Raw genomic sequence first — 14,419 nt, 5'->3', positions numbered from 1 at the left:
TGCCGAATTGCTGAATTAAGTTGTGTATATCCACAAAGAACCAGCTCCAGTAGGCAGGTATCCTGGCTTGACTTTATTTGGCTCCGATTTAATAGTTTGCATTAAGATTTTGTGTTACTGTAATACTTCATCTTTACTTGTGAGCAGTAAACATGCTGAGTTGATTTAAAACACTGAGGAAAAAACATCGTGTGAAACCCGGAGGAATAATAATTAAGTAAACTGTCTTGAGAATTTATACTTCACACAATAAATAATTAGGCTCTTGCTGGAGCCAACAGTTGGAGACACAAAGAGCACACTGTTTATTGCAGCTCAGGTTTTTTTTTATTGAATGCAAAATGCAACATAAAATAGACAAGTCCATGAAAAGCAGATACAGCAAAATATATAACATTTTCAAGGTATGCTTACATCTCATCTGTGCATAAAATCTTCGTAATAGCACTAGTAAATCCCATCATCAAATCTGATAAAATATTAATTTTGGTACGATAAACTGCATACTGTAACAGAGTTGAACATATCTGCTGAAATCACATATCACACTCATACAGCTGATTGCTAAAATTCAAATAATATGTTAATCTCTCACAATAATATAAAATGTAGTTGTACAATGTGCCCTAACCTAGCCATACAGAAAAAAAGCAGTATGTCCTCCACAATAATGCTCAATATTTACGACCTGATTAACGTAAAGCAAAGTGCAGAGTAATGATAACAGATCCAAAGACAGATAGACAGTGTGAAGTTCAGTGTGTCAGACAGTGAAGAGCAGACTTTTTAGTTAAGTGCCATGTCTCTCAATGACCAACGCTGAACACCCTGATAGACCTTCAAAATGTACAGCAGCAGCTTGGCCTACACTTTCTGCACTGATGAAGCTAAACCCATAGACACCAGGGATAATGCATGTAGAAAGGGCTGTCTGTGCACTCCAGTGGGTTTGTTTGTTGTACATGAGCTAATGGGAACAAGTGATTCTCTCTGGATATGGATGTACTCATTCAGGCAAGAATGATGGAGGTCAAGGTGGGTCTCTGGGGCCATTGTAGCTCTACTGGAACTAAAGAGAAACAAAAATGTAAATCACTTCAGAATATTGTAAACACATTAAATATTGCAGACTTTTAATTTTTCACAATTCCACCTCTCACATTATTTGGGAGACATTTTCACCCTCAAGGTCAAAACTAAGCACTTAGGTTAGAAATGGGAACAAATTTCTAACTTCATGTCTGCTACAGTAAACAGCTGTTTTGTCTTGGGTCTGTAGGATATTAGATTTTATATTATTTCAATATTTTGAGCTATTTAGAAAACATTTAGTATTGTTAATTGGATGGAAAATAATGATCTGACAGCAGCACAGTAAGATAAAGGGAGATATATACCTCATTGCCTTGCACGTCGTCTGTGACCCCATTGAGTCGCAGGTCGTCTGTGACCTCATTGGCCTCCAGGTCTTCAACGACCCCATCGTCCTGGAGGTCTTCGATGACCTCATTGCCCTGCAGGTCCTGACTTTGCACCCCGTTCAGAACCTATATAAAAAGAAATTTCCAAATTTTAATAAAAAAAAATGCACAAATTAGTAAACAATAAATGGTTTTTAAGTTTTTGTGTACCAGCTTTAGCAAGATGTGAAGCAAATAGATACTTCCATTACACTTTCTACTCAATTTGAGCACTAAAAATGCTTTCTCAAGCCTCATTCATTCAATCATACAAGGGCTTTTTTCTTTACCTAAGGACCTTTAACCTCACTGACACAGTATGGACACTGCATGGACGGATCGGGGTGTGAGTGTGTGGAGATAAAGCCAAAAGTGTGCTTAGGTGCACACTCAGTGTGAATGTGGACTTCAGTATCTTGCCTAAGCACACTTTGACATGCAGTTCAGTGGAAGAAGGGATTAAATGACCTTCCCATCTGAGCCACAAGATATGTAAATAGGTGTTGTGCTTTTATATTGTGACTAGCAATTAGTTAGTGATGAATACTCACGTCTGCTTCATTGAGTGGAAAACAGTTGCCTGAAAGATCAAACACCACATTTGTTATTTAAAATTTGACAGAAGATGTAAAATAGTTGCATTAAACTACCGTGGGTGAAAAATCAGTGTGATTTTGGTGCTGAGTGTTTGTTCTAGTGCTGTCTCACCTAAGCCGCAGCGTCTCTCCTGCCAAGCGTCCAGATTCAGACGAGGCGCCGCTGTGCATGCCGTGAGCTGGTTGCGTGCTGACGTGACACTGAAGACATCACGGGTGACAGATTGAATCCCAGTGTTTTGACAGATAATAGAGGACAGTGTCACACGAGACAGAGCTGTTCTCTGTTGTTGGGTGAAGACACCTGGGTTCTCGTACCACAGCCTGAGAATTTTTCACCAAGTGGAGGAAGGAAGAGATTAGTGTCAACAGAATCTATATCTTAAATGATATACTGATGTCAATAAAAATAATATAAATAAACATGCATTAGCAAAGTTTCAGATTTTCTGTTTTCAGACATGATGTATAAATTATAAACGCCATAACTCTAAACTCCACATCCAGCACTGTTTTGCAAGCATCCATACCCATACAGACCTGTCACCCTGGCGAATCCTTTGGAACTGGGTTGCGATGAGGCAAGCAAACAGAGGCCCGACACGACCACCCTCGGCAAATGGCTCTGCAACGCCTCCGAGCCAAACATCAATGTTGTCGGGGGTTCCATAGAGCTCCAGCAGCTTGCGGGCCAGGTTGTTGTTGTTCAGCACCCTACCCAGCTCTTCTTGATTCTTGGGCTGAGACAGACCACAGAACCTCCGCCAGGCGTTGTAGCCTTAAGGAGGAAAATACACAAAGTTAGCACAGATGAGAACAATTCTGAGATGATGAAATGCTAGAAAGAAAAACCTAAAAGTGAATAAGGGATGTACCAGGGATGCCGTGGTCACGTGCCCGCTGCATGTTGAGAGAACCGAGGTCCAAGGATATATGCTGTACAAACTGGAACAGCTTGTCTCTCAGAGCGGTCACCATCATGTGATCCTGGGTGTTTAGTTTAGCGGGACTGCCAAACAAACCACGCAGCAGAGGGTCAATTCCACCTGGAAATAAAAGAGAAAAAGATTAGGCTGACAGTTTAAGACAGAGGATAAAAAGAAAATTCAACACAAGTTTTCTTCATGCAACTCACCCTCGAAAGCGATTCTCCAGGGTGTGAAGAAGGCTTTAAACAAGGGTACACTAGGGAACTGAGGGTGCTCCCGGAAGTTTGTATCCAGGCGGAACATAATTGGCTGAACAGCTAAGTGGGCGAAGCGGTAAGCTGCGGTTGCAAAGACGTTGGAGATGCTGGGGTCAACGGCGGGATTATAGCCGGGGTAGCGGCCAAGCTGTCTGCGCATTGCATTGGTGCCAACGATGTGCGGCAGATAGTCTCTGAACACAAACAACTGAGAGAGACGGAGAGCTTTAATTTGAGTAAATATGAGCAAATGTTGGCGAATATAAAAGCTGATTCTGAAGTTTAGCTACCTGTGTGTAAGCACCCATGATCTTGCGGGCCTCTTGGTAGAGCGTCTCGCTGTCCCAGTGGGGGTTTATCCTCTTCAGTGCACGAGCAAGGCGGTTATGCTCACGCAAAAACAACGTGTGAAGGGAGGTCAGACCGATGTTTTCATCCACACGGGCATCACCTTATGAACAGAAAGAAAACAAACATCAATACTGTTCATCTCCTGCTTAGACTGTACATTTAGAGCAGTTTAATGGATTAGTAATAACTGAGCAGCCACTTCTGGCATTAAAAAATAAAACCAAAGTGCCACTAAGTGCAGTTCCTTTAATGATTGCTTGAGAAATTACTAACCTGCAATGAAACAAGGAATCTCCCTGGCGTTTGTATCGTTGGTGACTCTTTTGCGAGTAGCGCACATTTGCACCTGGAGACTGTGGAAGGGCAGCAGCTCACGCCCGTTGTCTCTGAACTCTGTGTTTACTCGCAACAGGCCGCCATCGTCAGTGAGATTGCGAAGAGTTAGAGCGAGCTTATCTTCAGAGCCATACACCTGGCTGAGATCGAGGAAGGCTGTCAGCGCGTTGACCTGCTCTCTCCTGTTCGTCTCACCACCAAAATTTAAGGCACTGTATCCTGTGCCGCAAGCCGGGGCGGATCTGAACGCAGGGATGCACTGAGAGAAGGATAAGCGAGAGTCGCCGGGAGGAAGCTGTTCATAGACAAGAAAACATGGGTGAAAAAAACTGCTGGTCATGGATACCGAAAACAACATGCCACTGTTTGGTTTCGTGCGTCAGACACTAACCGGGATGGGAATGCATGGCTCGGTGTGCTCACAGCTCTCGTCACAGTTCACCCCGTTGCTAAAGGAACGGATGCTGGGTGAGAAGGGTGTGAAGGTGAGATCATGGTCGTTCCACTGGCCAAACAAGGTCACCATGTGGGAGTACACGGAATCATTGCTTATGCCTGCGTCTCCTGTGCTTAGGATGTTGTTGGACACCTGTCGCACCTGAGAGTAAAGAAAGTAAGAATGCACAATTCTGGTATAAAAACTAGTAAATACATCCATTAAATTTAAAATTAAAGTCTGATATGTGTGCGTCCTACCAGTGGGAGCAAGAAGTTGTTGAATTTCCGGGTCCTGTTCCATCCTTTGGGTTCGGAGATGCCGTCGTCATACTCAGCAGGCAGCCAACGGGTGAAGGGGGTGTTGGAAGCACCGAGACGTGGGTTCTTTCTAAAAGTAAACAAGAAACACCCATGTTTGGAAACACCACTTGAGAAACTCCAGGGGAAGTGTACACATCTTTTGCTATAGAAGGTCTCAAATTTTTAGGTGTATTGCGTAAGGATTTCCTTTGAATTTAGACTCTAGTTGGTCTCAAAATCAACTAATTCCACACAAAATCTTTTCATTTTTTCTAGGAATTATGACATAAATTACCCACCCACCCCCTATCCCCAGCAACACATTATTATCCATGAAATCAAAAAATTAAAATAGGCTACATGATGAATAATGCAGTATTTTTCTTGTCGAAAATGAGAATGGTTTTATATTTTATGTTTGAAATGCACAATGGTGTGCGTTGTTGCATATGCATAAAAGAAGTGCTACAGAGGTTAAAGTAGAAAGTTTCTCTTACAGGTTGTTGCACACGCTGGTGATTGTGCGGTACTTGATGAGGTTCGGTGTGGTGACGCACTGCGGAGCTTTGACTCGAGCGGCACATCCAGTTATTTCAGCAAGTTTTTGCAGATCTTCGGGTTTGAGCAAATCTGGAAAATGTGACAGAAACAGTTAAGTGAGTGCAACTTTGTCACATTCACAAGTCTAATAGTTAATTATATTAAGAGAGAATTGAGTCTTGCATCATGAAACACTAAAGATTCTCAACTCCAGCCAGTAAAAGTTGCCGCAAAGATTGTGTGTGTTGCCTTTGTGTGGGCGCTGCATGTCTAACCTGTTGCATTGAGTGAGCGCTTGTGCACATGATGCACTTTCTCCTGCACAAGACGGATGGTTTGCGCCATGTAGTCCGCAGATCTCACCGCAGAGCGTGTGTCACCTCGGGGTTGCTTCAGGAGACGAAGAGCATCGTGAGGACTCACCACATCCCTGCGGACTCGTCTCAGACTCCTGGAGGGAAAAAAGTCACACAGTTGGAGAAAAAGGTGCATTTCTTCTTCTTCTTCTTTTTCCCGAACTGATAAATTATGGCATTACTACTGGCTTAAAAACCAGTTGAAAAGCATTTTACTGCGTAGGTATGTGGGTTACTTTAAAAGAAAGCCTATGAGATTAACTCACTCTTCTCTGGAGTACTTGTATGCATCATCCACAATTTTCCTTGCTTCTTCAAAAGATCGCTGAAGAAAAGGACTGCCAAGATATTCTTCTGCAGACAAAGAAAATTAACAATCTTATGACATGACTGGGGGAAAAAAATATCAGGTGAGGATGAATATTAGTGACAAAACAGCAGCGTGAAGACTTACTTGCTGGTTTAAGCTCAGCGGGCACCAGGCAGATGCCCAGCATAAGCAGGACAGAAAAATGCATTTCTGAAACAAACATTTAATCAGAATCCAGTTAAAAACACAACAACAAACAAAGTAACAAAAAACTTTTTTTTATTATTATTTTTTAAATTTGGTGTCACATAAAAATATCTAAGAAAGAAAAAACATTTTGTTACCTGTGAAGGTTTCAGATGCTCTCTCAGGGCTTCAGATGCTCTTTGAAAGCTGGTGGTAGTGATGCTGTCTCACATTTTCACCCTTTTTATACTCTGTGGGAGGCCAGAGGCCTCGCCCCCATAGATAGAGCAGGTACAGATACCGTCAGTAAAGAGCTCTTCCTTGTTCCTTCTATATGTGTTGAAGGAAATGCTTTGTTTTTATCTCATCAGTTACTGCTTCTGGTCAACTGATAGGACTGACAATAATTTTTGGGAAACAATATAAATATTTTGGCATGCGTACCACTTCGGGTGGTTGTCATCATGGCAACAGCAGAGAAAAAAAATATTAATATTTGTAATTTCATTTAGGGATTTAAATAAAATTATTTATCTTCTTTTTCAGTTTTATTTAAATGCTTTCTGTCATCAAACATAATGATGTTTTTTATTCACATTAATCTCCTGAGCTGACTTTGCAGTCTTATCTGAGCACGTTGCATTTGGCTTTTCTGCACTTTATATTTCATTCTGCTCAACACAGACCTGCTGCATCCCAAACAATGGAAATAATTTAAATAAATTAAAGGAGATAGGAGAGGGAATGCTATGCAAAAAAATGGCCTGTATGTAGATATGAACCTTGCACGTTTTGGTTTTCATTTATCACTTTCAGCTTTGGCCATCAGAGACAAGCACACTAACTTTCTTTTTTCTTCTTATTTCTTTTCATAAATAAAAGTTAGACTGTGCTGGGTTGGCAGTGTTGCCTCATTCAGGCAGTTCTTATAAAAGGCTTTAAAGCATTTACGGGGTCTGTCTTTTTGTTTCAGTTATTGATGTAGTTAGCGACGCGCAGCATTACAATACAAACTTCCTGTGAAACTTGGGGCAGATTTTTTTTTTTATTGATAAAAAATGAAAATCTTCATTGAAAACTAAGCATAAAAATCAGTAATTGTGTTTTTTACCATTCTTTCCTTCTGGGCAGTTCGCATCAATGCTTTATTAACTGAAGGCGTTAGCCACAGACGAACAAGTAAATAAGTAATAGGTTGTATTTGTTAGACATGCTTGAGCAATGAGGAAATGCAGCGAACCATAATTTTACCTTGTACCAGTTTATCTGTGTTTGGGTGGAGATTCCTGTAGCTTTTGTATGTACACTGGCTTTGTGTTATTTGTCAAGGCAACCTGTGACCCAGGGGATAATAACACAAGGAACAAGTCTGAGAGAAGACCATCAACCTGGATAACAATAACTATGTGCATGTAGTCAAACCATACTTGTTCTCGTTAAGCTCAAAGATTAGCTGAAAACACAAGTCATGACAGTCGATGATGAAAAACACCTTTCATTTATTAATAGACTTCGTATTTCTGCTGATAGACTGCAGGATTACATTAGAAGCTGGCCTAGCTGGAACTAATCGCACATGTTTTTATACTTCATGTCTTCACAACATAGGCCGTCCTAAAAATGTCTGATTGAACAAGGAAATAAATCATTTGGTTTTTATTTTAGGTCAGCTACAAATATTCACTTGTTGAGACTGGATTCATTATGCGTGTGAAGAAAACCATCTTTTTTCCTTTCATTGTGTTTCAGGTCATCCTTTGGATGTTTACTGTGTTTATCCTGGAAGTGATTTGTGAACTGCAAGCAGACTGATCATCCATGCAACAAAATAATTTGACCTTTGTTTTTGAAATATTTTTTAAAAATTGAGGTGCAAAAATTAAACATCAGGTAAATTTTCAAGCTGCAAAACAACTTCACTTCTGCACCATTTTTGCCATCGTTGTCTTCAAGAAGGACATTTTACAGGGTGGGTATCTTTGCCACGCTTATTTTTTTATTTCATTTTTTATCTAAAAAAGACGGCGGGACTTCACTTGAAAAGTTGGGAAATTGGGCTTGCAGTCATGTCAAAGAAGAAGTACATCCTCTTTTGAGTCTAAGGTTTTACATTTCAGGGCATAATATTAATAAAACAAAAACAAAAAAAACATCCTTACGAGATACTAAGTAAGGTACATACAACTTCAGATGAACAGCAACACATGCCTTGTTATATTGTGCCATTATTTTATTTATTTAACAGACATAAGTCAAAATGCAGAAGCAGAGGGTGGAAAAACTAATGACAACCTTACTGTTTCCATAGTAACTAAGAAGGTAAGTATTAGTCAGGTAATGCTAATTAAATGCAGTCATTTACCTAATCATCAACAACGATGAGCATGTCTATAAAGTTTTAGCAGTTTGTTGATCTGGAGCATTCAGGTGTGTGTTAATGAAATACCAAGGAGGAAAGATATCAGCAATGATCAAGGACTACGCTTCAGACTCTCAGTTAACTTTTAAAGTTTATGGCAGGACAATTAGACTGAACATGTGTGATTTCTTTGGAAGGCTTTCAGGGAGAAAGCCTCTTCTCTCTACAAAGAACATGTCAGCACAGCTTAGGTTTGCAAAGTTGCATCTGAATCAACAACAAGACTTGTGAAACAATGTCGTTTAGACGGGTGAGACCAACGAGGAGACGTTTGGCCATAGTGCATGGTGCAATGTGAAGCACGGCGGTGGAGTGACCTGGACATCTTGCAGTTACTGAGTCAAGCATGAACTCTTTTTTTTCTCCCCCCCTTTTCCCCCTCTTTTTCTTTTCCTGGATCACCTGTTGAGAAAAAAAGAAAACAAGCAGAAGAAGACTAGAGCAATAGAATAAACAACATCATGATGATCTATGAGAATATAACAGTAAATACTAAATGTTAAACATTATTGTGCACAGTGTGCTTTAAGGTAGGAGCCAATAAGGGTGTAGTTTGTGTGTGTGAGCACCCGTGTGTACACCTGTGAGCATGAACGCGCTTGTTTTTCTACATGTAATGATCTGTTAGCGGGTGTGGGGAGCCACAGCCCCGTCCACCGGGGCATGAACTCTTGACTCTCTGTACTCTAGAGTCAAATGTGAGGCCATCTGTCTGACAGCTAAAGCAGCTAAAACACTCCTCAGAGATTTGGGTCCATACTGATGTGACAGATTTGTCGGCCGCACGTCCATGATGAGAATCTCCTGTTGCTTCAACTTGAAGCAGCCACATTCCAACTCACTTAAATCACCATTCTTACCCATTTCAACGGTCAGCAGGTGATCTTGACCATTTTTGCATACCTAAATGAGTTGCATCGATGAGCAGTTGATCAGGTGTACCTCACAAAGAGCCTGGTGACTCTATATTTTTGTTACGAGACAGTTTAATGCTTGCTTTAATGTGGTAATGCAAAGCTTGACTCGAAATAAGAACATTTCCTGCACATCAAAACAAATCACTGTTAATGAACTGAGATTAGTGACTGACAGTGCATGCAAATCTTTGGATGTGTCTAAGACCTTAAACATTAAGAAATATGATTCATGTTTTCGTTCAGACTGTCTGCCGGTGATAAAAAAAAAAGTTTATTTTTCCTTCTTTCTGTGAGGAAACCTCTGTTTTTCGCAACATTAGCTGAAGGATTTCACTTGCAGCCGTGTCCAAATCAGACTTTGAAGGAAGTAAAAAAGCAGAAATAAAAAGCAACGACTGAGATGTTGTTAACTAACTTCAAGGTTTAGCAAGAAATCCGATTTCACCACAGGGTTGGGTAGTAAGTTTCGAGGTGTTTTGTATTAGACCTGATTCTGCTTTTAGATTTTAGCAACAAGGCTGCACAATCAGTGCAACATTAAAGGTGCAGCACTTTCATTTTTAATGATCCCTTTTATCTAAAATTATTTTGTGAGATTGAACAGTGCCTCTTAGTTCAGTTAGTAATTCCGCTGGTGCTTTATACTCACCTTCATTATAAACATGATAAGGAAACTGGGAACTAGAGACAATAAATCGTCACGCTTGCTTTGGTAGTTCAGCATGCATGAAATCTTATCTTAACTCACCACCTTTATCAGATCGTCCTAATGGTTAAACCACATTAACCCTTTTTACGTTTGTCTTTCTGAATCTGGTTCACCCCCCCCCCTTGTTTTTCTTTCCACCAAAGCAGTTTAGGGTCATCAGGGCTATAATAAAACATCTTTGTAACCATTTTTTAAAGCAAGGTTAAAGGAAGGCTGTGTCATAAAATACATTTTACCCATTTTTGACTTTTCTTCTTGGAATTGAAAACTTAGCTGCTTGACCTGATTTCAGCCTGAACAAAATCCTAATATTCAGGGAACATTTCAGGAACTCCGTTATTGAAGTTTCGACGCGTCTTGTGAAACTAAAAGACAAAAGGGCATGTCTGTTGTCTCATGTGTGTTTCCTGTTTTTAAACAAAGACAAACGTTATAGTGTAACGAGCCTGCATTCAAAGAGTGTGTGTTCATTATTATTTACCATTTCAAATGCTTGATTTAAAAATAAAAAATCTATAAATTACAGCAGAAAAGGATTTCTGTCAGCCCCGGCATCACTTCACCTCTTTGAACTGCAGTTCTGTGTTGCTCCAGTTAATAACTGACCCAAACACAAATGCAGGTACTTTACAGTCAGTATTTACATTTGTAGCACAGCGGTTTAATATGCGATTCAAATGGTTGTGACTGTACTTGTTTATATTGTGTTTATATCAGTGAGTAATTCTGAAACTTTCTATCTCATATAGATAAGAGTTCTGAAGTAGGTCATAATAAACACACTGGCCACTTCATTACACACGCCTGCTGACGTTCATACAGAGCGTCACGACGAGGAAAGAAGTTAATTTAATTGACTTTGAGTGTGCCGTTACTGTTGACAGGCTCCCTTCATCTCAAGAGTCGATTTCTGCTGAAACATTTGAATTGCAGGGTCAGAATTGGATTCAATTTCAATTTCAATTTTATTTCTATAGCACATTTAAAAGTCACAGGTACAACAAAGTGCTTCACAAACGAGCCATACTTGCAGGTTTACAGCAAAAGAAAACAATTAACAACAAAGAAATACAGTTATAGGATGGTAATATTGCAACAAGCACGAACCGGGAAGAAATTAAGCTAAGTAGTTATATATAAGTTATATAAACAAGATGAAAGCACAGGCTGCTGGCAGTGGTGTAATCATGTAGGGGGTATTTTAATAGCACACTCTGAACCCTTCAGTACCAATTTAGCAATGCCAGAGCCTATATATTGTTGCTAGCCGTGTCCATCCCCATATGACCACAGTGTAGCTTTTGATGGCTTCATTCAGCAGAAAAACAAACAAACCTCAAATCATCTCAAATTGATTTTTTGAGCATGACAATGAGTTCACTTTACTCAAACTGACTCCACCGTCATTAGATCTCAATCCAGTAAAGCACCTTTGATGTAGTAGAACAGGTGATTTAATTCACAACCATCAAATCTACAGTAACTGTGTGATGCTATCATGTCCATATGGACCAAAATGTCTGAGCACCTTTTTGAATCTGTGTCATGAAGTATTCAGGCATCTCTGAAGACAAAAGGATTCTAGCAAGTGTGCACAGAAACACACAGAGTAATAGAGACAGACACAAAGGTAATATGTGTATTAAATCTATGTTTGTTTGTCAACTTCAATCCATATTCCTCAGAGAAGCAGCTTCCACGTATCCCACCCCTGAAATTAAACTATATTTGCTACTGGCTTTATCTTCTGAGATTCAAATTTCAAATATCCATTCAAATTTCACGAGACTGTATTAGAAGACTGTACTGTTTTCCAGCTTTTGTTTGGTGATTGGTGTCCTCGCTTGCAAAGCTGCAAATACAAATATTTATTGTTTCTGGTTATACATGAACGACAAACGGAAAAAACCCGGTACTGTGATCTACAATGAAGAGATGAGCTTGATCGCGTCACAAATTGTGAGGTTGAAGGAAGAAGAAATGTCCAGAATGCCAAACTGATTTCACAAGCTGTGAAAGAAAAAGTACCTTGGAGAACAATGGGTTTAAATTAAACAATGAGTGATGCAATATTCAGTGGAATTCCAGCCTTTTTATTTACTGTATCTATTGTGACACTAGGAACACGATACTATGGCTTTCTGTTAATGTCTGTCATCTCCTCTGATTCAGATTACATGATACACATGATCACCAGGAAGTTTTATTTTTTATAGGGTTGAATAATGAAGCGGAAGAACAAAAAGAAAATATTAATCATTTTTCATTTCAGTACACGCCTCTGCAACACAAATCCAACACTCTTTGTTAGTTTGCGTGAGATACTATTCAACCTTTAACAACCATCATAAAAGTACGTTATTACTCACAGGGCAGTGCATTTCTTATTGTGCAAAGAGAAGTTATTAAGTGATGATGTGATAAACTAAATGACTGTGGGGTTTTGCAGAATAGCAACGATGAGGAAGGATCTTCCTGCAGTGTTGATGAACCAGGTAATGAGGTGACGTTGGTATGGAACAGTGTTAAACCATGTGGTTGATACAATTCACAATGAGGATAGTGATGCCAAACTGCATTTCTTAGCAGCTTTTCAAGGCAGTTCTTGGAAAAATATTTAACAAGCAAATAAGCTGTCAAAAAAGAAATAGCTGCTCTGTTTCTTAATCTCTGGCTGGCAGTGGCCAGTTTAAAACATCTCATACCAGCTTTGCTCTGTATTTTTAGATATTGTGCAACATTTACTGGGTTTTCCTGCATGCACGCAAAAATAAAATGAAAAATAAATTGGCAACCCCTCCAAGAAAGCTTTGGGCTCACTGTTTATTTAATCAAAATAATATATATATATATTTGTTCTTAACTTCTTTTAAGTAGCACAGTACAGAATCACTATGCAGACCAGTTATGCTTACATAAAGAGTCAGCCCACAAAGGCCCATTTTGATCCAGGAACAAACTCTCCTTTCCCCGCTGTATGTCGACTTGTATCCTCAAACATAAAGCCTGAGGGGGGGCATAAATGTTGGACCTTTAACTGTATTTTCATAAATTTTACAGCCTGTCCTACTGATAAAGACCTTCCCCACAGCCATTCATACCACTAAACTGAAGTAATAGGTGAACAATTAAATAAACGAAAAGCTCCTGTTTTTTCACTGTGCACTCTGGAAAGATCTTTTCCAGCAGTTTGCTGACAGCGAAAATAAATCAAATAAAATAAAATAGGACATTTTCTATGACTTAACAAAAAACTTCTGTAATTTTACACATGTATTTCTTACAATTTAAACTCAAGCCCTGACAGACATCTTTCATTTACTTCAGCAGTATTTCTTTATCATGTAAAAAAACAAAACTGAGATGTACTGTTGAAATGGCACTTCCTTCTCTTATACTGAGATCTCTCGGGAATTCAATTTGCAGTTAAACTACTTTGCACTGACAGAAAGACCGCTTAAGATCAAAGTATGTTGTATGCGGCTCATGAACATACATGATTTACATGAACGTGATGTACGCTTGACACTGAATACTAATATTCTAATTACTTTCCTTGGAGGCCAGCAGTTAAAACAATAAAATAATTACTTACTGTTGGGGGCGATCGTGGCTCAAGAGTTGGGAGGTCGCCTTGCAATCGGGTAGTTGCCGGCTCGAGCCCCGGCTCCGACAGTCTCGATTGTTGTGTCCTTGGGCAAGACACTTCACCCGTTGCCTACTGGTGGTGGTCAGAGGGCCCGGTGGCGCCAGTGTCCGGCAGCCTCGCCTCTGCCAGTGCGCCCCAGGGTGGCTGTGGTTACAACGTAGCTTGTTATCACCAGTGTGTGAATGTGTGTGTGAATGGGTGGGTGACTGGATATGTAAAGTGCTTTGGGGTCCTTAGGGACTAGTAAAGCGCTATATAAATACAGGCCATTTACCATTACTTGAAAAGTAAGCTGGAACATGAAAGGGAACAAAGGCAACAGAGCTGACCACAAAAGAGGAACATGTGAGGGAAAACAACACATTACATTTTTTTACAGTCGCTAACAAGCGTTTGTCCAAACAGTTGTCACATTTGCAAAACTCTAAACACAATTAGCAAAGGATCGGTCTGTTGTGGCCATACCATTCACACATTTCATGTCGTGTTCACCCAATATGCAGTCAGTGAACACATTTCCACAATGCTTACATTTTCTTAACAGACAAGTTATACCTCCCAACAAAACTATGACTGTTCTTGTAGTATCTACGAATGTTAACACACAACATCCCACAATAGCAAAAACAATATTCCAAACCGTAGATACAGTATAAAAACCTCTGC

At 39.8% G+C, this 14,419-nt stretch overlaps 1 protein-coding gene across 1 annotated transcript; it reads right to left on the bottom strand.

Moving 5' to 3' along the window:
• Window positions 1-308: 308 nt before the first annotated feature.
• mpx (myeloid-specific peroxidase) lies at window positions 309-6,270 on the bottom strand. The gene is made up of 16 exons (XM_005735286.1): window positions 6,218-6,270; window positions 6,018-6,083; window positions 5,830-5,917; window positions 5,483-5,658; window positions 5,165-5,297; window positions 4,626-4,755; window positions 4,321-4,527; window positions 3,867-4,224; window positions 3,533-3,693; window positions 3,192-3,450; window positions 2,932-3,102; window positions 2,597-2,834; window positions 2,169-2,380; window positions 2,012-2,040; window positions 1,398-1,547; window positions 309-1,069 (listed from the first exon to the last, which is right to left on the bottom strand). The coding sequence occupies exons 2-16, from the start codon at window positions 6,079-6,081 to the stop codon at window positions 1,061-1,063; spliced, it is 2,385 nt and encodes a 794-aa protein (XP_005735343.1). The 5' UTR covers window positions 6,082-6,083; window positions 6,218-6,270; the 3' UTR covers window positions 309-1,060.
• Between the last annotated feature and the right edge of the window lie 8,149 nt (window positions 6,271-14,419).

The sequence above is a fragment of the Pundamilia nyererei genome, unplaced genomic scaffold, assembly GCF_000239375.1.
Source record: "Pundamilia nyererei isolate P.nyererei 1_Seehausen unplaced genomic scaffold, PunNye1.0 scaffold00063, whole genome shotgun sequence".
Lineage (NCBI taxonomy): Eukaryota > Metazoa > Chordata > Actinopteri > Cichliformes > Cichlidae > Pundamilia > Pundamilia nyererei.
This window is presented reverse-complemented; position numbering and strand designations above follow the sequence as displayed.

What these genes read in the sequence shown, in the direction of transcription:
- mpx (XM_005735286.1), bottom strand. Translation starts at nt 6,081, where the DNA reads ATGCATTTTTCTGTCCTGCTTATGCTGGGCATCTGCCTGGTGCCCGCT. An exon ending in AGGATTCGCCAGGGTGACAG is followed by an intron (nt 2,381 to 2,596) that starts GTCTGTATGGGT and finishes AAAAATTCTCAG; the next exon opens with GCTGTGGTACGAGAACCCAG. An exon ending in TTCCACTCAATGAAGCAGAC is followed by an intron (nt 1,548 to 2,011) that starts GTGAGTATTCAT and finishes CTTTTTATATAG; the next exon opens with GTTCTGAACGGGGTGCAAAG.